Here is a 22,553-nt window from a genome sequence, read left to right on the forward strand (position 1 = left end):
CCACACACACACACACACACACACACACACACCCACACACACACACACCCACACACACCCACACAGAGTCATAATTAGATATAAAGAATCTAACTGTCCATCAAAGTATAAAGAAAAACACTCAAAGTATATATTCAGCGGTGGGAAAAAATATTTCACTCTTGCACTTAAATGTTTCAAATCCACTAGCTAAATCTTATCTCAAAAATAATCAGTTAATTCAAAAAATAACTTTTTAAATAGTGATTTCCAACATAATAGGGAAGACGGTGGCGGCCGTGGTGGGAGTTCCTTCTGTACACCAAGCCTGATTACTGCCAGAGCGGTAGAGTCGAGAAACCACTCAAACTAAACCTGTCCAACAACAGGAAGTAGGCTGAAAGATCTCAAAAAGCAACACATTGAGTCTAATGTAGAGAAAGGCACAAATAGATGACAAAAAGTCACTTCCTGTCTGACAACATTTACAAAGTCATTCTTTAAGCTGTGGGGCTCACAACTGTAAAAATATGATCTCGATGATCCCCCAAGACAAGACAATGTAAAGTTAACGCAGTGCTGCAGAAAAGACCATCATACTGACGTCAAACATGCTGGTGATACAGTGTGATGTTCTTGAGTCGTTTTGCTCCTTCGGGACCTGAAACACTTGTCCCAATTAAAAGAACCTTGAGTTATGTTCATTAGCAGAAAACTACGAAGAAGAAAGCTGGTTTCATGTTGGGACCTAAAGTGGTTCAAGCAGGAAAACAATATCTGAAGCTCATCACGTCATAGTTAGCAGTGTACCGCTAAATATGACGTTTTCATTCACACACACTGCACGGTTAAAACTGCTTAGATGATACCAGTGAGTGTCGAATGACTTGCTTTCCTTCAGAGCCTTACTGACCTTCAAAATCATTGCTTCGATTACTGGAGCAAACAAGCTCTTCTCCACTTCCACTGGTTGAAACAGTACTCCAATCTGGAGGAGACAATTAGAGATTACGAGGCTTCCCAAAAAAACAAAAAAAGCAAACATAACTGGTGAGCTTCGTAAAACTTCCTGTGCCGCTCCAAACCTGCTGGGCCGTTTCGCTGACGAACTGGGAGGATGTGCAGGGGCCGAGGAAAAACTTGGGCTCCACGTCAGTTTCCTGCTCCTCCTCTTTGACCTTCAGCTTCTGGCAGGGAGGAGTCACCGTGACGATGTCGACGATTTCATCGTCTTCCTCTTCGGGTTCGGTCTTCAGCAAGGCTTGCATCTGCTCCAGCCGCAGCAGCAGCTCATCGTAGCTGCTGAGGGTCGAAGGGCACTCTGTGGAAATATATGAACGTTTAGGGAATGGATTGTGTTTTTTTTTTTGTTTTTTTTTCCAAGAAGTTCAGCAATGAGGATAATTGAAATATCCCACTCATTCACAGCACAAAAGAGAGACAAAAATAACAAAAGGCTGATTATCATGCTGTCTGGCCAGGCATGTGACTCACTGAGCTAAGCAGCTTCGTTTCTCACCCTTTAGAGACAAAAGATGGAATAAGTGAGATCTCCTCATCAATAGAATCACAGATAAAAAAAAAAAAAGAAGACGACTCACACTGACTGCCTTCATACAAAACAAACCAGCAAACATATCACTGTATCAAGTGTTAACTGCAGAAGAAATACACCCACACAGTCAACACTGCACAGGAAACAGTCACCCACTGAAAGCAGTGGAATGAAATCACTAAACCAGAACCAGAAGATCTTTCTACAAAAGATGTCCGAGCAAAATATCCGCAAGCAGAGGCAGAAGCCTACCGGGTTCGTTATCGATCTGCGTGAGGATGTCCTCGATGGACTCGTCGTCATTCCTGTGCTGGGGTTCTGGGTCAGGTGGGGTGTAACCCCTCTGCCGGCACCACTGCACGACCTCTTTGGTCTTGGGCGGTGTGAGGGCCTGTAGGCGGGGCGAGCGGTCCAGCACGTCCTGCACGACCCGCTTCACCGCGACGGCTCGTTGAAGCTGCAGAGACGCATGCAAATTATATTCATTACAGATAAACTGTGTTGAAAAGACTAACTTCTGGCTTTGATGTTTTACTTCTGAAGACGTTAGCAAATCAAGCTGCTGCGGTCCACAGACCACTGACTGCTGTCATTTCTGGGCTGTTTACCCTACTTGTGCTTCTCAATCAAATTGTTTTCCCCTAAAAATCTGTTGGTGTCATTTGCTCTTCAAATGCTTGGTTTAAAATTGTAACAAGTGAGATACGTCAGATCACAAGCTCCATCAGAAAACTCCAAGAACTCTATGAAAACTTCAAAAATCGGGGCAGCGTTAGAACTCCTTTCATTGTGTGCAAATAGTGCAGTCATCCGACTACTTCACTGGCTCCCAGTATCGATGCCATGATTCTTCTGCTCACTTTCAAATCTCTCTTCTACTTTTAATCTCCTTGATCTTCTGCACACCATCGCTCCTTTTGTACTCCCATCGTTTCATCTGCTGACCTGCTTGCTAAGAGCTGTGGAGCTCTTGGTTGAGTCAAAGTCATTTTGAAAACACTTCTTTTTAAGTTGCCTGTAAAGTTCAATGCATTATGTACTTTATGTTGTGTTGGCTGTTAAACGTGTGGTGCTTTTATTTGCAGATTTCTGCCGTGCTTTTAACTGTAATTGTGTGTTCATCATGAGGATAAAATGCATTATTATAAAAGACAAGCGCAAAATCGTAAAAGAGCAAGTACATTCTGTTAACACGGTTTCATCAACTTTAAGCTCCCTAAATCTGGAACAAGTTTTGAAAATCTGTGTCTGGGTTTGTCCAACAGATGTCAAGTAGAGCGTGTTGCAAAGACAAGATAGCCTGTGTAAGTTTTTGATGAAGCCGTTACAAAGGGACAAGATGACCAGGCAAAGAAGCATATCTGACCTGACAGAAAAACACGAGGCAAGCAGAGAGCTCACCAAGACACGAAGCAGCCTGGAGACAGATTACACAGACAACGCTGCAGACGTGGCTCGTCTTAACTTAAAAACTGGAAAATGAAAGTTAACAGAGACGTTACGTCTCTCTAAGTGAGCTCGATCTAAATGTTTTATGAGTAAAAAGCCTGATCACGTAAAAAAAGAACAAAGAAATTAGACAATTAAAGTAGTTGAATGCATTCATTTAAATAGGCCTCTTAGTGTTTACAAGAAACCCGACTGTGAAATGACTTCATAATTAGTTAAAGGCATAGGCATGAATAAACCTGAATATTAGTTACCTCTGATGCTCTGCGCTTGCCAATATTCCAGGAGTAATACTGTTCTACTGAAGAGGCACAAAATGGATGGGAGTCTTCGGCTAAACGGAGAAACACAATTTCAACTTGAGTTTAGTGTTTAGTAAAAAAAAAAAAAAAAAAGCACAGGTGAAAAAAAATTCAAATAGTTTTTATGTAAGCCGTGTCATGGAAATGTCACACGAAAAGTCAAACTACTACTTACTTTTATCTGGTACAATCAGAGGGAACTTCTTCACTACAGCAGTCAGCAGCTGCATCATTGTTTCTATGTGCTCGGTGCTGAGGGGAAAAGCCGTTGCTCTGGTTACTTAATGCATTCAGTCTTGATTATTTGTAATAAATGTATGACTTCTGGCCATGGCTCCAAAACTCCTTTTTGCTGTGGTTGCAACGGCTCACCTAACTTTTTCACTTAGGTGCAACTTTTAGTGCACCCATATTTTACAGCTCCTTTAATCACCAGCTTGTGCTTCTATATCTTTAAAAATCACAGTTGTGTAATTTCCAGTGTGGATTCAGCTTAGCATTTTGGAAGCATTTGTCACAGTAACAACGATTTTGTAAAAATCTGCTGAAAACTTCCAAAAAGTATTCAAGCTAATGTACAGAGGATGATATTATTATAGTGGTAAGTAGTATTACTAGTTATCATACAAATTTTGATGTTTTTTTTTTCTCACTGTAGTAATTTCTACACAACTCTCTCACCATCAGAGAATGCATTTCTTTTTTCAATTATTAGGGCAATTTGAAACAGATATCTCTAGAAGATGAGATATTGTGTCTCAATAGAAAAAAATAAATTCTATATTTGCAAAATGATCTTCTATTTAAGGTGGTGGCAATAATTTCACTGTGAAATCTCACCACCACTCAAGACAATAGACAGAAATAAAATCCTCCTTTATAAAAAATGAACAAATCAGTGTCAACCGATGCTCCCAGCACATTTTGATTTGTGCATCGCCCTCCCCAAGCTATAATTGGCAAAATTCACATATTTAAATTTACTAGATGAATGTTTGTCAAGACTTTGTTGCAGCCTGCAGCACAAACATAGAACCCCCTCCTGCTCCAAGACTGTTGTGTTTTTACGAGCAGAGAAAATCTCGCAGGTTGTTATAATTGGCTATAAAACTTAGCTTGAATTTCATAGTTCATGATTTGGCCCCCTATTGTGAAGATTTGATTTTTCATCTGTTCTTTAAAAAAAAAAAACACACTCTCAAATGAATGTCAGAGAGCTTTAGGCAAAAAGCCACACCATAATCTGCAGAGAATAAGCAGCCCCTCGACCAAAACGGTCAGATAAATCTGACAGACGAACCAGGCAGTTTTGAAGCCTGCATACATACAGCTGGATGGTAACTGAGTCAGAATAAGCTGCAGGCAGAGTGAGTGAGTGGAGGAGGCTGAGGAATGAAGGCATCCTAAAGCCCTGCTTCTAGTCTCAGTGCTCCACAGAGAAGAATGTGTTTATTTTTTTAAGAAACGGAGCTGTTCCAGTGAATCCGTTTGTCCTTACTTGATCAGATCGTGTGCAGAGGTGTCTGCGCCTTGCTCCTGCTTAACAGCAGTAACTGCAGAAGGGACATGGGCCACGGGTGGAGCCGGCGTAGAGACCGGCGTCGACGGACCGGCTGTGATGGCGGGACCAGCGCTTGGTTCCGTTTTCACTGTGGCAACAAAGAGCGAGAGCAGAGAGACACATGGGTCAAAGGTCACACATTCTATGAAGTTAAAAGTAGCTTAAAAAAAAAACAAATTTGGGTTCAAAATTAAAGAGATTTGTATAAGCTTGATGTATCTTGTTAAATAGAATTTCTTTTCTAGACAAAGTAGCTGCTTGCAAATAACCAAGAAGAACATTTAGCTTTTTTTAAATAAACTGTAATTGGGGTTTGAAGGAAGACTGAATGTCCAGCTTTATTTTATATTTTTCAGCACTGTTTTACTGCTGTGCATTAAAGGCTTTGTAGATTGTTAAAACATAATAACGCCTCCACTTCTAAGCCAGTGCAATAACAAATGAATACCATTTTTTTTTTTAATTAATTGATGCAATGAATAAACATACAAATTATAAATCAGAGGTAAAGTAAGATCTTGTGTGGGAAATCTGGAATTATTTCAGACTTCTCTGGGTCTGAAAATTGAAAGTGAATTTTATGAGATTTTAAGATTCTGTAGAAACAATGTTTTGTTTATCACTATTTTTTATCATCCTGATTAATGAAACATAAAATGGAGATGGGTAGAAAGTGATGAATCGTGGGTGGACTGAGGATGGACCCGTCTTCACCTTGTGCCAGAGGCGGGACGAGGGAGGAGGGCATCTGGCTGGCGGCGTTTGGGGCGGCTCCCGCTGCAGCAGCTCCATGGGGTGTCAACGAAGAGGAGGAGGAGGAGGAGGGTGTGTTGGAGACTGGGCCTTTAGACACCACTACACACAGAGAAAACACACTTCGGATCAGGGGCTCATTGGATAAACATGGCATGCATAAAAATTTGATGAAAAATTATAATATAGATCTTGCACTGAAAAACAAACATGATACAACTGAGTTCCTGACTTCAATAAATTATATATTAAAAACTGCTCAGTTTGTTCACTTGTAAAGGATATAATACAAAAAAATAAACAATAAGAATCTTATATGTTTCTCCTTTAATATCTTTTTTTTTTCACCTTACCTTTACCAACAGGCATGAATATGGTTTGCAGCCCAGCAGACCCAGAGCCAACTCCCAGCTGCTTCAGCTGGTTAGCAGGGATTGTTAAGACTGTCTGCTGGGAGCTGGAGCCTGCAGAGTGAATCTTCAGCATACCTGCCAGAAAGAATGCATTTTATATGCAAAGTCACTTTTGCAGCTCTGACCATCTTCAGACCAACACATCAATGTATTTTTCTAACAACCTGACAGTGCAGCACTCGTCTTTCCTCCTCCAGTTGCCACCCCGCCGACTAACGACGATGCAGAAACTAACGGCGTGCCGCTGTTTTTGGGCACACCCACCACGGCGCCTGCTCCTGCTCCTTTGGACATGCTGACGACGGGCATATTTGTGACCCCTTTAGCAAGCGTCACGACCGCCCCGCTGGAACTTGCGGCGCTCTTCGTCACAGTGGCAGCTCCTTTGACCAAAGAGGCAACCGCTGCCTTGGACAGGCCGCCGCCTCCGGCTGCACTGGAGCTCTTGGCTGCACTGATGACCGCTGCTTGGTTGGCTGACACCAGAAGTGAGTGGGGCTGAGAGGCAGGCTTCCCGCCATCAGTGGCCTGCTGACCAAAAACTAATTTTAGATAATTAAAGCTTTCTTTTTTTAACTAAATGTGCCACAGTGCACATGCAGAATCATTTTTTTCTCTCTTTCATTGATAAAGCCGAAGAGGTCAGGATAGTTAATGGACTTCCTTCATGCATGAGCAACTGTGTAATTCAAGGCATACTTCATACATAAACTGAACAAGAAATAAAATTTGTATACCTCAGAACAAAAAGCAAGATGTACAATAAATCTCAATTTTAACACCAAATGCAGTGCAAAGACAATACAGCTACCGTACCAACCTCGTAAAGGATGAATATAAATCATGATAAATGGCAAAAAGATGGCTGTCTCCACAGAGAACATAAAATGAAGTGGAGCTAAACTGAATGGAGGAAGTTATAATTATACAGACTCAACCATGTGAGCAAGATACTGTCACCAAGATGGCAGGTTGTGCATGGAAAAGATCTGCAAGCATAAACTTGTTCTGCTGTATGTTCAGTGATAAACAGTGGAGATATATGTCTAAATTGTCCTTTATGCAAAGCTACAACATTTAGGCTAAAATCTAATTAGACCAGTTATTCACCGTGTAAGACTATCAAGATATTTACTCTCAATCTTAAAATATTTTGCCAAAATAGTTAAAAACCAGTCACTGCACTCTTTTCAGTAAGTTTAGTATTTCCACCCCTGCAGATGCTCTGTTGTGTCTGTAAGTGTCAGGCAGGTACCAAGAGTCTCGCTTTGGGTATATTTTCTATAACAATCTGCTGGTATGAGTCACCTGAAATGGGGGCGCAAGCTGGAGTTTTGATGGAATCAGGTGGGTAGTTAAGGAGGAATATAAACACAACAGTGTTTAAAAGTGTGATGGACAGTTCCTGTGGCTAGACATTTTTACTTTAGTCAGCTAATGATTGCGAGTGCCAGGCTGATTATTGACTTCTCAAAGAAGAAAAAAAAAAGAAGAAGAGACAATTGGTCTCACAAAGGGGGTTATGCTGTGTTTGACTTGTTTGTGTGTGTTTTTTTTTTATGGCTGAGCATTATCATGACTGTGTGCAATATGCATATTGGAAAGGACTGCTTGGAGTGCAATTACTGTTGGCTAATGTATTTCAACTTGAGTTTTACATGCTAATGTAATATTTAGCCAGTTGGACAGATTCAGAGCAGCAGATTGTCACACTGAACACAAGCGACATTGCCCAAAATGCTAAAGGTCACAGAGTACTGGGGGCACAGATGAGAAGGTGAGGAAAGGAAAACACAGGCATATGTTGCAACTGATATTGTCAATGTAATATTAAGCAAGGTTATTCTAATATTGTGCAAACCAAACTGTCATTATTTGAGTTACTGAGGTCTAGCTCCAATCCAAACCACGAGCAAGGTTAAAGCCTCTTCAACGTCCTCTTCAGTCATGTCTGCTCTTTTCTGATAAACGCATCACGTGTTTGCGACAAGTGATCATTCTGCTTCTCATATATTCCTTTTGAACTGATCAAAAAACATTATTTGCATTTTTACCATGCATGTCATCACCTATTTTAAAAGATAAAATTGCTTTTTTTTAACATTAATATGCTTACAAAAAAAACAAAAAACAAACATGTAACATTGTTGAATTTCCACTAATTGAATTTCTCTTCAAATCTGGTTAAGCTAGCAAAAAATAAATAGGAGATGATAAATATCTAAAGTCAACTTTAAACAGTTCCTGCAGTTTTGTTTAAAAACCGCAGTGATGCTCCCAAAAGAGTGTAAAACATGCCTGCTGTTGACTTGCTGCTGCCCCTGCTGCACTAATAGGAGCGGAGGAAGCAGCTGTGATGACTCCCCCCGTCATCCTCAGTGTGGTGGTACCAGGCTTGGACATGTGACCCGCTCCAGCTGCTGTTACAGTCTTCACAGAGCCGTCGGACAGCTTCAGCTGTGCTCCCTGCGAGCTGCCAACAACCTGCCCGTCATGGCGAAAAAAACATCAGACATGCTTATTATTACAATCGAGAATAAACTGTAAGCAAAGGAGGTGAGGTGTCACCAAGGCTAAGGAGCAAAATAAATCAAACACATTCCTGAAATTCAAAATACAAAGTGCAAACTTCAACAGTCGAATGTAGGTGAGAATCAATTGCAAAAAGCATTTTGAAATTCATCATAAAGCACAAAGTATAAGACCTTTTTACATGATGGTGTTTGTTGTTAAAAAACACCAAACAACCACAAACAAGACGAATCAGAATCACACACTATTAGTTCAAGTACTGCCCAGAAATCTAGGCAGGTTTTCTCCCCCACCTGAGCCAAGATGGCCGCCTTCTGTCCAGCAGTCACCCGGATAGCCTGCTGGGTGGAAGTGGCTGTAGATGATCCTGAATGACCTGCTGAACTGGAACTGCCCTGCTTCCCTGATCCCTGTGATGGCTGACCGACCAGGAATGTACCCTAACAACAACAAAGTGATGCAACAGAGACCCGGTCACACTGTGCAAATGACTATATGGTAAGTTGTAGTTTAGAGGATTAATATTAGCGTTTAACAGTAAGAGTTCTCTGGATCAATGCAATAAATGTAATAAACATAAACTTCAGCTCGTGCAGCCTTTAAAATATGCAAAAAAAAAATAATGACGTGTCGTCCAAACATCTGTTAAGTCGTTACAATCGGTATAAAACAGGGTTTCATTATATTAACTACTACATTTTTATTTATGGTATTATCAAAAATCCATTGACCTTAGTGTCAGACCATAATTTAAGTCTTTACTAAATTAAGCTCTATGTCTTTAATTATTCACAATTCTGTGAATAAGTTTAATTTGTGACTTTATGTGCAAAGCGAATGCTGTTGGTGAAAGTCCTCAGTGAAATCTCAGCAGATGGTCGTTATATAATCTTATAAAGTTGACAAACAGACACAGCTTCTAATTAAGAGCAAGTTTGGTCCCGACTACTAAAATCAGAGAGAAACTGAGGCGACAATAAAATAAAATAAAATCACTGTTTTGCAACTGTAGTGCAATGAAGTAGACACCAAAATTTTAGTGCAACTTTCTCCAGTTTCATATACATAAAAAAATTTCTGCAAATAAATGCTTATGATCTAATGAGCAAAACTGGCAATGATGAAGAACCATCTGTTTAATAGATCCAATTAAATCACAGACGCACAAGGAAGATGTTCCCTCCGGAATAATCAAACTGGAAACCTCACTGCTGTTTGGTTCTCACAGTAAAATAAAACGACAACGATGCTGACCCTGTTCGACATTCACCAGAAAAACACAAATATAGACTAGAGGTGACGAGTTTGCATCGATTGTTTTGCAGAGAAAAAAAAAGAAAAAAAAAGAACTGTTTACCCACCTGTGGGGTTTGTTTCAAAATGTAAGACGTGTAGGAGAGGTTTGAAGGCAGACTGCCTGAAGATGAGGAGGATGAGGAGTTCTGAGAGCTGCTTGCACCTGCTGACGGGCCGCTCTGGGACTGGTGACCTACATAGCAGAGAGGCACATTCACATCAGCTTTGAATCAGATGATAAACAGTCTTTTTCTTACACATGTGCAGTATTAAATATAGTGCTTTATTAAGATGAGTAGAAATGCGGAGGACAGGCAGCAATAAATTAATCTGGGTTCCTTTCAACGATACTCATTAGGAAACAACTCAGGTTTGCCTTGAAGTTTTTGAAAGCAAGGGATGAACTTTTAAAACACATTTTGTTTTGAGGGATATCTTCACTTTAAGAATACAAACCAATGACGTAACTCGTCTTACTTGCACCGGAGGCTCTGAGGATGGCTCCTTGTGGAATGAGAAGCAGCTTCCCCTTCCCCGACGGGTTCTTACTGTTGGTGGTTAGGTAGAGTTTGGTACCTGGCGGCAAATTAGCCAGGTTGGCTAAATTGTTCGCTGGCAGCTGAAGAGTGGCCATAACTACAAAAAAAAAAATTACAGAAAGAAGATATTTTTTACTTGCCCAGCTCATACATTGTTTTTATATATCTTCATATATAAAGAGGCAATTTTACATATTATTGTAATGGACAATAGCCTCATTGTGCAATGTGTTTTGGTAGTGATTATAATTAGAAATGCACAGAAAAATCGGTTGAAGACTGGAATCAGCAGGTTTTCAGCTTGATTGGCTCTAATCAGCAGGTTGATCAGAAACTCAAAAATCCTGTCCTTTCCCAGGCTGTTAACACACCATATATACACTCTTTGATTTGGAAACGGTGAAGGAGACTCAAAGTTAGCTGTTCTCTGTCTCAATAAGACCTTTAAAAAGTCTGAGGAATAACAACAGCCTTTAGAAAATTCTAGAAAAAAAAAACATTCTGTTTACTGATCATTTAGAGTAATGAACTTCAGCTTAAACAGGAATCTGGAACGTATTAAAACAAAGTAGAGATGAGATAAGGGTCTTCAAATACACAGAGACATCTGATTCCATTTACCAGTGCTAATCAAGCTAATCTGTACAATAAAAGCTGAAAATATCAACTTTGTAAAAGCTTCTTTCTTCGCTTTAAGATGGCAGCGATGATTAGATGTTCAAAATTATGCCTGTTAAAACATGGAGCTTGTATATGTGTGAACTCTGACCTCCGCTCTTGCCGCCTGAACCACCGGCAGCCTTGGCGCCACCTTGCTGGGCAGTGATGCTCCCAGTTCCACTGACGATGGCTTTGGCGACGCCCTGAGCCAAAACCTGCTTCCCGGCCATCACCTTGGAGACGGACGGGCTGCCCTTTGCAACCAGAATCTGTCCACTGCTGATGGCGACCTGTTTCACCGAAGACTGAAGCGTTGAGCTCACAGGAATGCCCAACATCTTTAAACAACAAGAAGCATCAGATTAGCTTGATGAATCGTTCACTGGTAGATCATTATTCTCATGAATTATTGGTGAAACTCAAAGAGTTGAAGTGACTGTGACCTTGCTAGTTGTGGACCCTGTGGCCTCTCCGGTCCGTTTCTGACTCGACATTGAGATCATGTGACCTCCTTTGACTGCGACAAACTGGTGGGCTGCAGCAGCAGCAGCAGCAGCAGGTTGCTGCTGGCTGGTTACTGTGGAAACCATCTGCTGTTGCTGTGTTGAAACTTCCCCGGGCTCCTGCTTGATAATAACCTGCAACGAGACACATAGAGAGGGACTGTAAGAGGACACGCTGCCTATAAACCACAGGAGGCAAAATATTAAAACCCATCAGGAAATCCATTGTAAACAATATCTGGAGCTGGAGAAATATCATATAAATGATAAATATGCCTTCTGACTGGGAACGACGATGCTCTCGTGGTTTTTAGCAGACTGCTGAGAATTAGGAAACGCTTTTATGCCTAAAGTAATGTTTCTGTGAGGGGGGCCTCATCATTTATTCATAACATAGATGCTTTTACAATTTCCATATGTTGCCATTAGCTGCTGTGTTTAATAAACAGCAGATGCTGGAACTCTGAAATGAGCGAAAACACATTAAAACCAATAAAAATAACCTCTACAAAGGAAGGTCGGGGTAATGAGAACGTGAGTAGCGAGGTATTTTCATAGCATCCAACAGAGATCCTTCTTGTACCACTGAAATGTGCAGCCCCTCCCCCTCCCCACCAGAAACATGTCCTATTTAAATAGGTGCCAAGACACTCGCATCTGCTGAACACCCTGGGCTTCTATTAATACCACACTGCTTTGTTAACGACACCGTTGACGAAAAGTGACAAACTGTGTGGCGTTTCAGCTCAAAATTATTTACTGACACAAACTCACCTTGACCCCCGACGAGAGGAAAGTGCCAGTGTGAACTTTAGGCGCTGGAGAGCGGGCGCCTTGAGCCTGCTTGGCCGAGGGGCTTCCTGTGTAGAAACGTAAACCCAGAGTGTCATGGCATAGAATGAACAGAGAGGAGAGGACTACTCTAGTTCTTATTAGCCTATGATATATGATGTTATATCATATCGCATCATATCAAATACCTAGCGCATGTGAAAAAAGAAAAAAAAAAAACTAAATAAAAAAAGCAATTTCAGTTGGTTTGGTGAATCAGCCCACATCTGACTCCTCCACTGGGATGAGAGATTGCTCAACAGGATTCCAATCCATTTACCAAATCTGCCTGAGCTGAGCACTTAAAAATTAAGTGTAGGAGCGGCTGAGTGTGTGTGTGTGTATGTGTGGAAAAACAATGTAGGTGAAAGAACTCTACGTTGTGATGTAAGCTGAGGATTTTTGATGCGCAAGCGGTTTCAGTTGCCGTGACAATGTGAGAGCCTCTGGGTGCTCAGCGAGTGCGCACTCGTTTCCCCTGGTGCCGAGGATTTGATCCTCCAGTCAAGAGCAATCAACATTTATGTGGAAAAACCTGATGTGAGCACCGTGCGTCATCCAACCTAATCGAGCCATGAAACACATCAGTTGCTATGGCAACCACTTAGCCACAAACTATCCTGCTGGATTGGAGCATGTAACATTAGGGCTGTGAAGAGAGACGTCGATGAAAAGCTTAGAGAAAGGGAAAGAAAGTATTGTTCATTTCCTGCTTCCAGCTGCACTTGTTGTTGCATTTTCTACATTCGTGTGCATCTAAGACGCTGCTTTTCAATTTCATTCCAGGTTTGCTTCTGATTCTGAGCAGCACGCAGGCGTGAAGCTGGAGATGTACCTGCAGAGGCAGATGCAGATGACGACGCCATGCTGATCACCTGGCCGGGCTTATCGACGATAATGTACGGGTTGTTGAGGACAGCGGAGGCGCTCTGCTTGCTGTGGACTGGGGTGGAGGTCGTGGGTGTCCGGGGCAACGGTGAATGGCTGGGAGTGGAGATGGGTGAACCTGGAGGTGTTGAAGCAAACCAGCTCAGAGGAAGGCAGAAACAAAAGGAAGCAGGAAGAATACGATTCTAAACCATTTTAGAATGGTGTAGAAACCATTTTAGGCTGAAAACTTTCATCACACATTTTTTGAATCCAGAGACAAAAAATATGTTCTATTCTTGGTTGTGAATTCACAATAGCATATAACAGGAAGCCAAATGTAAGAAAGCAAAGTTTCTCTGTTTGGAAGAGTTAGGAAGAGTTAGGCTGTATTTGTGGTCGAACATGAAATTTCAACACTCGACACCGAGTCTGCTGTTTTGCTAACTGTGCTAAAAAAGCAGTTTCAGACATCAACTCTGTGATCAGGTGTTTTGAAATAGTAAAATCCTTTTAATTACATTTATGTGCAACACCGTGCATGATGTCACATGCATGGTGTGACATCACATCTTCTCCTAATGTGCATAACATCAGTCACAAAAACGCTTTCTATAATGACTGAAAGAAAAATTTAGCAAGTTAACTCGTCTCTCAGATTTTAAGTTATTCTGAGTGGATTAAACAAGAAAAAACTGAACATGTCTGTCATGTGCTGTACTTCTATATTTTGAAAACAACAAAAAAAAAAACAACAACAAAAAACAGGAGTTTAAAGGTCATCGTACAAAGGTATCAAGATGTTTTATAGTTTTTTTTGCACATCCCTGGTCTGTCACAAACAGGAAAAAATAATTTTCTTATTTTAAACTATCAGCTGATTCAAAGCGTATACAATGAAAAGATTTTAATGCAATTTATTGTTCTTAAAGAGAAGTCAAAATCATCTAAGATCAGTGTCAGCATAAAACTTCTCAAAAATGGAAACTGGCCACAGAAATCTCAGTGGACTGTTGCTTTCTATTACAAGTAGGTCACAAACTTTAATTTGAACCATTTCTAACACAACACAAAAGAAAAGGCTTATCTAACTTTTTCTTAGTGAACAGTCCTCCTCAACAGTTCAAGTAAATAACAGGGAAAGACAATAATACCGATATTGAGGCGCCTGTGGTTCACTGAAGAGAGGTGTTGTGCACTTCAGTGTGTTACTATTTCAATGACATTTCGCAAAATGCCTCAGTAAGGAGCTGGAGCTGTTTTGAAAGAATGTGATTCATCATCCTAACTGAGAGGAAGCACTTACCTGAGACTATTTTGCAGCTCATGGTGATTGGTTGGAACAATTTCCCCGGAGACTCCGCGGGACTGGGCGCCTGTCCCTGGGGAACTATTTTACAGCTTGCTGTGATTGGCTGGAAGGCAGAGTTGCCAGGGGAACCGAGAGTGACCCTGTCACCAGGTCTGGGTCTTGTTGGAGTGCGTTCACCAGCAGCAAGGCCTGGATTATGGCCGCTCGCAGGCTTCGCCATCTCCGCTTTTAATAAACCTGCAGACAGAAGAATCCCTTGATGCTTAACTCGTTGTCAAAGAAACGACATGGGCAAAACGGACGAAACGCTCTGCAATCATTTCATCCAAACTGTGACTAAAAATGCAATGTAAATTAAAGATTATGCCAACAAAATTATCCCTATATAAATCAGCGAGTAGTGAAACCAGTTATTCTGCATTTCTGCTAAAATTCCTCTGTTTTGTAGCTGGTAGTTTTCTTGGTAGTACCTTTTTCTGCACCAAACTCATGTGAGACAGGAGAGCTGGGGTGTCCGTACGTCTGGGCCAGAGCGGGCGTCGACATGGGGCTGGCTGCTTTTAGAGACGCTTTGTTGGACGATGAGGAGCGCTTAGGGATGCAGTCTTCCCCGAGAGAATCTCTATGAAGTTCCACATCGATCACCTGAAACAAATAGAGCTGCTTTTTAAAAGTGGACAGAAAGGTGATACAGACCCTACAGATTTATGATGGTAACATTTTGATTTTGATCGTAAAAATCTACAGCATTTGGGAAAACCATTTGTGTTTATTTTTTTTCATACAACCTGGCATTTGTTCTTGTGGTTCTGTACATGTTTACAAAACACATTATATAATGATGCATCGGTGGGTATTCTAGGCAGTACTGTGACTACTCTGACTCTCCAGATCGTCAACAGGTTTAAAATCAAATATGGTTAAATTTCCTGCCTCTCCTTGTTGTCATGGCAAGGAAAAGAAAAAAAAAAAGGAAACGTCTATAACTTACAGTTTCTGCTCCCAGTGTCTGCAGGCCTGTGTATGTTCTGTCCAGCTGCAGAAACACAAGTTACACGATTGAACAGGAAATCTGTAACTGCAACAGAGCAGCACCAACACACTCAGATAAACACAATAAATACAGTTAATGTCAGTAAACAGTACAAAAACCGGTTCATGTAGATTAGAAAGGATGTGAGCAAATATGATTTTATACTTTTATTTTTGTCTTCTTCTGAATACTGTATAATTAAGTGGTATTAACTGAAGTAAAGCCAAGTAAATGAGGGCTTCAAATCGCATAAGGAAAAAACTAAATAAATGTTAATAAAAAACAAAAAGGGCATTAAAGAATACCGAGATGCTGTCCGAAGAAATAAGTGACCTTAATGGAAATGTGGTCTATGGTCTGACCTTTAACTGGTGGATGATGTCGATGCGTTTGTTGCGAGAGTCTTTGAAGTGGATCTGGATCCTCACAGGAAACTCCCCCCATCCGCGCCGCGTTAAATGAAAGGGAGGCTCGCTGTGAACAGGCACATCGAAAAGCCCCAATTAAACGCCACCCGAATACAAATCTGCAGCAGGTTTTCCCCCCCCCCAACCCACAATGCCTTCTGGCTTGGCTCCAGTTATTAATCTCTCTAACAATCAACAACCTGAAGATGTTAAACTCTTCTTTGAGGTGTGAAAACAAAAAGGCATGCAAATGTTAGTTTATTATGGATTTCTGCTCAAGTACAGCCTACTAGTTGAAACTTTACTTTTATGCATCAACCTTAACAAGACTGAGGCTGTTTGAGAGTCAGCAGAGGGCATCGCGCATGCTTAGTGTTCACGGAGCATGAACGCTCCAGTCAGTCAGGGGGAGCTTAGAAGCTGCTGCTGCTGCAGCACCAGAAGAGCTTCGTCAGCTCAAACAGCCTGGAGGCCACGGCTCAGTAGGAGGAGTGATGAATGATGATAGTATCTGTGGAAGGCGACTATTTAAGATCTTAAATCCAAACTGCAAAAGCCAGAAAGCTGCATTATTTTCCAAGATGAATCCAAATTTGAAGGACTCTACATGTTAAATATGCTGCTTCTCAATTCTATTGTCACCAGGGATTAGGTATCATCTCAAAACAAACAAACAGTATTTTACACAGACATGAGTGCATAAGGTGCTGCTTTATTACAGATGCACAAGGGGGCGCTATTTGTTAAAGTGTTTTCTGAGATTTCTGTTTACTGCAGAGTCACCAAACTGCTGTCCCACTAAGAGGTTAACCTAAAAACCCAGAATCACGTGTGGACTAATAAATACTGCCTCTTATTACGCAAGTCTTTTCCAGAATTGTTTTCCTGCTGACAAAGAGGTGGAGCAAACCTCCTTCCCCCCACAAACTTTTTTTTTTTTTTTTTTCTCAGAGCAACAACAAAAAAACGTTCAAATCGACTATCGTGTCCATGGGCAACATGGCGGTGTGAAGGGAGCACGCTTCCTGAAACAAGTTTGTCCCCGTCTGTCTGGCTTCTTTTGATGCCTCAGGTGACCACATGAAACGGCAACCAAGAGCCGATTTCTATGAGAAGAGGAGGAGGAGGAGGAGCTCTGTCTGTCTCTCATGACATGTTCAGAACTGAGGAGTGTTTTCATGCACCGCTGATTCCTAAGATTCACACAGGAACGAACCTGACTTCCACCAGGTCGTTGGGTTTGTAGCTGGGGTGCAAAAAGAACCAGACTTTCTTCACAAAGTGGTCGATGCTCGGCTCTCTCCTCGAGCCTCTGACGTACACCATCCACTTGTGGGTCGACTGGTCGTTCTCTTCCCGCTTATCTGGGGGGATGTACCTAAAAGCAAAAAAAGAGTACAAAAAAAAAAAAGAGAGATCAGTAATTGTTTGGTTGTTTAATATATTCCCTGAAAAAACTGAAACGTGTGCAAGGAAGACAGAAGGGATAGCTGCAAAAGACTGTTTTCCTTTCTTTAAAATCTCTAGAACAAAAGATAAGGGGAAATAAATGTTTAACTTTAACTTAAGGGCTGATGGGGAACAAAATGTTCAACGGTGTGGACATAATATACGTGAGCCCAACACACACAAAACAGAGAAGAAACGCAGCCCCCAACACGGTTAGCTTAAGCTACATAAAAGTAAGACTGAGCTTTGTGGGATCATGACAACTTCCATCTCACGGCGCATAAAGAATCCACCAGAAACTGTAAGTTTTGTGGGTCACATCAGGCCCAAAGGGTAGATAAATAAGACAAAACGTGTTCTCAACCTTTATCAAGACTGGGCTTGTCGTAAAATCAAATTGCGGCTCCAACTCTTGGGAATAAAGTGTTGCACAAGTTCAGCTTGTCTGTGTGGTTCAGATCACAACCACCGACTGCTTGAGAAGTTCATCTTGTTCTTGTTTGTTTTGGACTTAGAGGTTACACACGAGAAGCTCTCCATACCCATTAGCGCCCCCGGTAAACATGTGAAAAGGTTTGAAATGCTAATTTTAAAATGATAGTATAAAATAGACATAGCTGAAGCATATATGTTATTTATGCCAGTGGTGTTCATTTTGTCACATAGACCAAAACAATCCAGTTTAAACTACTAAATGTTATTTTTTTCTTCGAAAATACAAAATTTAACTTTGATGATATTATTTGTTTACCACAAACATGAACTAAGCAAAGATATTTTAATGGAACAAAGTAAACTGATATTTGAAGAAAAGGAATCTGTAAATTATTGCTGATCTGAAACATGTGAGTTAAACATGTCTGCCACATGAACAAAAAAAAAAAAAAAAGTATTCAATTTCATTATATTTTTCTGGATAATATTTTGTTGAATATTTTGTCAAGTAACATAAGAGTTACTTGAAAGCAACTCTTACTCTTTCAAGTAAGAGTTGGTGGATTTTTGTGTTTCTGTGACTATAAAGTAAATAAAACAACAACAAAAAACACAGTTAGTAAAAGAGTGGGCCTAATTTTCAACATACTAAGACAGATGAAGATCTAAAGCAAGCTTGAGTTCAGTTTTGTTGCATACTTGGATACGTTTCCGACAACAATGGTCTTCTTAACGTAGAGTCTGGAGGCCTCATCTCCAGTAGTGTGGTAGGTCACCCTCTGCTCTACGTCCATGGGTGAAGGCACACCAAATGTGTCCTAAGAAAAATAAATAAATAAATAAATAAAAATTAAAGCAATTAGGAGATTGAGAAGCTATGGAAAGATCACAGACCCTAACATTTCATCAAGTGGAACTGACTTTGCCCGTGTTTCGTCCAGGTCTGCGCTCCTGCTTGCCGCCGTCCTCTCTCCACGTTCCCTCCCCGTTCCTCTCAGTCCCGTCTCCTTGCTGTGAGAGAGATTCACACTCTGAATGGGCCAGGGATTGCGTTTCCGAGCCCTGGTTGAGAGGGGACGAGGAACGGGACGGAGACTCCAGGAACCGACGGATGGCCGGATGGTTCAACACTGCAGGGTCACTTTTCAAGTTGTGCTAGAAAAATGCAGAGACGATATGATCAACTTTTGCAATGCTAAATTATTTTCCCACTTTGCTGTTTAGCATCTGTGCAGTTTTGGTCGTTTCATAGTTAACTTTTTAAGCATTTATTGCTGATCCTGTGCCAGTTATATCCACCAGTAAATGTTTTTTAAATGCTATGATGGTAATTTTTCCATCATCTACTCAAGGTTTACTACACATAGAAGAGGCTCCAGCACTATATGTATGTATATCATCTATCAACAAGACATATCCCGATAGTTAATTTGATTAGGTGAGACATTATTATCTCAGATATTAAGAATGAACTTCCCAAAAATGGAGATCAGAGCAGTAACCAAATCTTCTGAAATATGCATAAGTTTAAGTATATAGGTACAAAAATGAATCAAGAACGTGATTACATGTCTGTAACTGACCCAGAACTTTTTTTTTCTCCCTCTTTGACCTATAAAAGCTATTTGTTCAAAAACTATTAGAAAATACCTCTGGAGGCTTTGTTATTCCAGAACTGGCAAAGTAATTTGCCACTATGCATGCCCGTAGCTTGTCCATCATCCTCCTGGCTTCATTTAGGCGCTGCAAATAAAAGTTGCATTAGCACAGTCTGCTGCAAATTCTAAACAATTTCTGCATATTGTCCCTTAACAGCGGAAAATAAATAAATGGATTACAGATAGAAGTATTTTTTATATAATTCAGAATCACATACCTGACTTATCACATCTATTTCATGCTCTTTGTTCTTCATTTCCAAAGAAAACTGCTCCCTAATGATGTTTTCAATTCTCTGTACAGTCGCTTCTCGAGCTGAGAAAAAATATATATATTTTTTTCTTTTTATATTTTAATCCAGAAACGTGCAAATCGAAGTAGTACTTCATATTATTAACTTACCATTACGTTCAGCCGTTTTATTTCTCTTATTACTTTGAACCAGTGAAATGTCATCATAGTCTGGGTCGTTGTCTTCTATTTTCCTTTTAATTCCTGACATGTTTACCTACAAAGATAAAACAGGATGAAAAGCAGATTAGGCTAACGGTGGCTAGTCTTTTCTGTGCTGTTTCGGTACCTATGATTGTTGTTAGCATCGCATTAGCGGCTAAGCAGAGAAGTTCAATCAGTTACAGTAAATGATTGAAGCTAACTCTGTAGCACGAACTACCTTGAGAGGCGTTTACTACACAGGGCTAAAGGTTTTAAACTCTTAGTGAATTAACTAACGTCACGAGTGGGTGTAATAAGCACATACATGAAATGCTATTGTATTGTACCCAATAAAAATAAACACAATTGTGCCTGCTATTCCTGCAGCCGACTTGACAGTCACGTTAAGGAGCGCTAACCTTGTTTGCTAATTTAGCTAACATTGGCACATGTTTGTAGCCACCGAGTCCGACCACATGAAAAGCAAACTTACTGGAGATGTCTGTGCAGTGCAGTAACAATGCTTGTTTTAACTCAAAGCGAGCACATCCTTGCTGTATTCATCCAGTACTCGTGTCTTGCTATTTGCTAAATCTCGAGCTGCATATGTATGCTAACTGAGTAGTGTACAGTTAGCCTCGCTATTCACCAAAGAAGCCACTGGGGGCCGCTGTTCTACAAATGAATTTTCTCTACTCCTGAAGAACTGAATTAAAAAACAAACAAACTCGTACATAATGTAATGTGATTCACTGGAAAAAGGGAGTACCTCATCATCAAAAATGTTACTTGTATTACAACTTCCAACCAGCAAAACAGGTAATCAGAAATAAAAGTGGAAGTAGGACGTCATTCTGTTTTGACAGGAATGATAATTAGATGCGGTTACTGAAACCAGAAACTGTTTTCAGATAAGCTGTGCAACAAAAAACGTATTTTTTCCCTGTTGTCACTGAATCTCTCTGTAAATATTTCAGTGGCTTATCTATTCTTTAGAAATCATAGGAGAATGACATAATTGCCAAAAAAAAATCCCAGACGTTTTCCTGAGCTTAGAATATGCAAACAGCATGACAAATCACATATTTTCTACATCTTCTACCTAAAAGTCAAGCCGCCTTGTTTTCAGTCCCATGTACTCTGAATAAAATAAAATCCAGTTCAACCAACAGCTTTCTAGTCAAGTCAAGTCACGTTGTTAAAAAACAGAGTACACCCTTGCATAATTTAATCTCAATTTAAAACAGATATTCTAAGACTAGAGATCATTAGCATCATGCAGATCAAGAAACAGAGCAGACAAATCAGGGATAAAGCTGTGGAAAAGTTGAAACCATAGTAGAGTTTTTAAAAGCAATATTCCATTTAGTTTTGTTTTCTTTTTTCAAAAGCCATAAGTCCTTTTTACAATGTGTCACAAGTCATCTTTGAGAGATGACTTCATGCAAAATGCTTTCTGTAAAATGAAAGACATTTCCACAGGAACTTAAAAGCTCGTTTCCTGCTAAAATAGCAAGACAGACTCTACTGACCTTGAACAATGCCACTCACTAATCTTTTAAGCTGGTTAATGACCCGTCAGATGTTACCAATGTTGCAGAGCCCACATCATGATGGCATATTTCTGAAGATCATACTTAAGATCATCAGGATAACATCATTTCCACGAGCCTTATTGTTATCTTTCTTCCTTCTTCTTCAACTTTGCAATGATGTTATCTTATTGATCACACACTGGTATTCAAAAACATTGCGGGTCACTCAGAAATACGATTCTCCAGAAGAAATGCGGAAAGGTTTTCTGTTTACGTGGAAGAAAAGTTACATTTCTGCTTTTTAAGCCTTTTCCTTTTGACCTTCTCTTGTATTTTTATGTGATTTTTTTCCTGTTACAATGTAGTTTTATGTCTTTTGAAACGGCAACTGCCAAATAAAGACTACTTTTTTCCATCACACGGGCCACAGGGTTGCGTATTTTGCATAAAGTGACCTCTCCTGTGAGTTGCAAAAACTGGAAAATATTTACAACATTTTTTTTAATTTAATGTGATAATTTTAATTTAAGATGTTCAAATCTCTTTTTAACCTCTAAAAGTAACATCAGTGCTGTCTTTTCATGTCTGTAAGTGTGCATCTGTTAAAACAAACAAATTAAGAATTTTTTATTTTTTTTATTTTTTTTTTACAAATTAATTGGCATTAATTACCCATGTCTACAAAACTCTGTGAGAAAAAAATGTTCCAGTGGTGGTGTCAAACCATGATGCGGAATGCATCCCACAAATCATATAGCATATAAAAAAGCCCAGCAAATGTCTACTGGAGCCTGTGTTGCTCAATTTTACTTTAAACTGTGCAGCTGATGCCGGGCCACATCCTCTTGTTCCACACAATGGCTCATTAAAACATCACCAGCATGATTGATTCGTCCCTCAATGCACTCAAACCACCAGCAAGCTATGTTGAGTATATGTCTTACTAGTTGATAAAAAAAAAAAAAATCAGTAGCATATTTCTGAATCTATATTGTAACTTACATTGCAAGTTTAAATGTAATATGAATTTTGTCTACTCTACAGTGAC

At 40.2% G+C, this 22,553-nt stretch overlaps 1 protein-coding gene across 2 annotated transcripts in view; it reads right to left on the reverse strand.

Annotated features, from left to right (window-relative positions):
- yeats2 (YEATS domain containing 2) overlaps nucleotides 1-20,628 on the reverse strand; it is a 23,516-nt gene extending 2,888 nt beyond the window's left edge. Inside the window, exons 1-28 of one of the 2 annotated variants that reach the window (XM_007567954.2) lie at nucleotides 20,464-20,628; nucleotides 19,938-20,043; nucleotides 19,753-19,850; nucleotides 19,527-19,619; nucleotides 18,798-19,031; nucleotides 18,576-18,694; nucleotides 17,209-17,370; nucleotides 15,948-16,059; nucleotides 15,544-15,588; nucleotides 15,023-15,197; nucleotides 14,547-14,789; nucleotides 13,209-13,379; nucleotides 12,317-12,402; nucleotides 11,483-11,677; nucleotides 11,149-11,377; nucleotides 10,318-10,476; nucleotides 9,906-10,033; nucleotides 8,838-8,984; nucleotides 8,311-8,496; nucleotides 6,177-6,540; nucleotides 5,953-6,087; nucleotides 5,561-5,701; nucleotides 4,784-4,934; nucleotides 3,461-3,537; nucleotides 3,238-3,317; nucleotides 1,787-1,991; nucleotides 1,065-1,300; nucleotides 893-967 (exon numbers count right to left, since the gene is read on the reverse strand). In XM_007567954.2, the coding sequence (XP_007568016.1) occupies nucleotides 893-967; nucleotides 1,065-1,300; nucleotides 1,787-1,991; nucleotides 3,238-3,317; nucleotides 3,461-3,537; nucleotides 4,784-4,934; nucleotides 5,561-5,701; nucleotides 5,953-6,087; nucleotides 6,177-6,540; nucleotides 8,311-8,496; nucleotides 8,838-8,984; nucleotides 9,906-10,033; nucleotides 10,318-10,476; nucleotides 11,149-11,377; nucleotides 11,483-11,677; nucleotides 12,317-12,402; nucleotides 13,209-13,379; nucleotides 14,547-14,789; nucleotides 15,023-15,197; nucleotides 15,544-15,588; nucleotides 15,948-16,059; nucleotides 17,209-17,370; nucleotides 18,576-18,694; nucleotides 18,798-19,031; nucleotides 19,527-19,619; nucleotides 19,753-19,850; nucleotides 19,938-20,037 (4,146 nt within the window). In that variant the 5' untranslated portion in view covers nucleotides 20,038-20,043; nucleotides 20,464-20,628. Of the gene's footprint in view, nucleotides 1-892; nucleotides 968-1,064; nucleotides 1,301-1,786; nucleotides 1,992-3,237; nucleotides 3,318-3,460; nucleotides 3,538-4,783; nucleotides 4,935-5,560; nucleotides 5,702-5,952; nucleotides 6,088-6,176; nucleotides 6,541-8,310; nucleotides 8,497-8,837; nucleotides 8,985-9,905; nucleotides 10,034-10,308; nucleotides 10,477-11,148; nucleotides 11,378-11,482; nucleotides 11,678-12,316; nucleotides 12,403-13,208; nucleotides 13,380-14,546; nucleotides 14,790-15,022; nucleotides 15,198-15,543; nucleotides 15,589-15,947; nucleotides 16,060-17,208; nucleotides 17,371-18,575; nucleotides 18,695-18,797; nucleotides 19,032-19,526; nucleotides 19,620-19,752; nucleotides 19,851-19,937; nucleotides 20,044-20,463 lie in introns of both variants that reach the window. The other variant, XM_007567953.2, reaches the window with a different exon arrangement.
- Between the last annotated feature and the right edge of the window lie 1,925 nt (nucleotides 20,629-22,553).

The sequence above is a fragment of the Poecilia formosa genome, unplaced genomic scaffold, assembly GCF_000485575.1.
Source record: "Poecilia formosa unplaced genomic scaffold, Poecilia_formosa-5.1.2 Scaffold215, whole genome shotgun sequence".
Taxonomy (NCBI): domain Eukaryota; kingdom Metazoa; phylum Chordata; class Actinopteri; order Cyprinodontiformes; family Poeciliidae; genus Poecilia; species Poecilia formosa.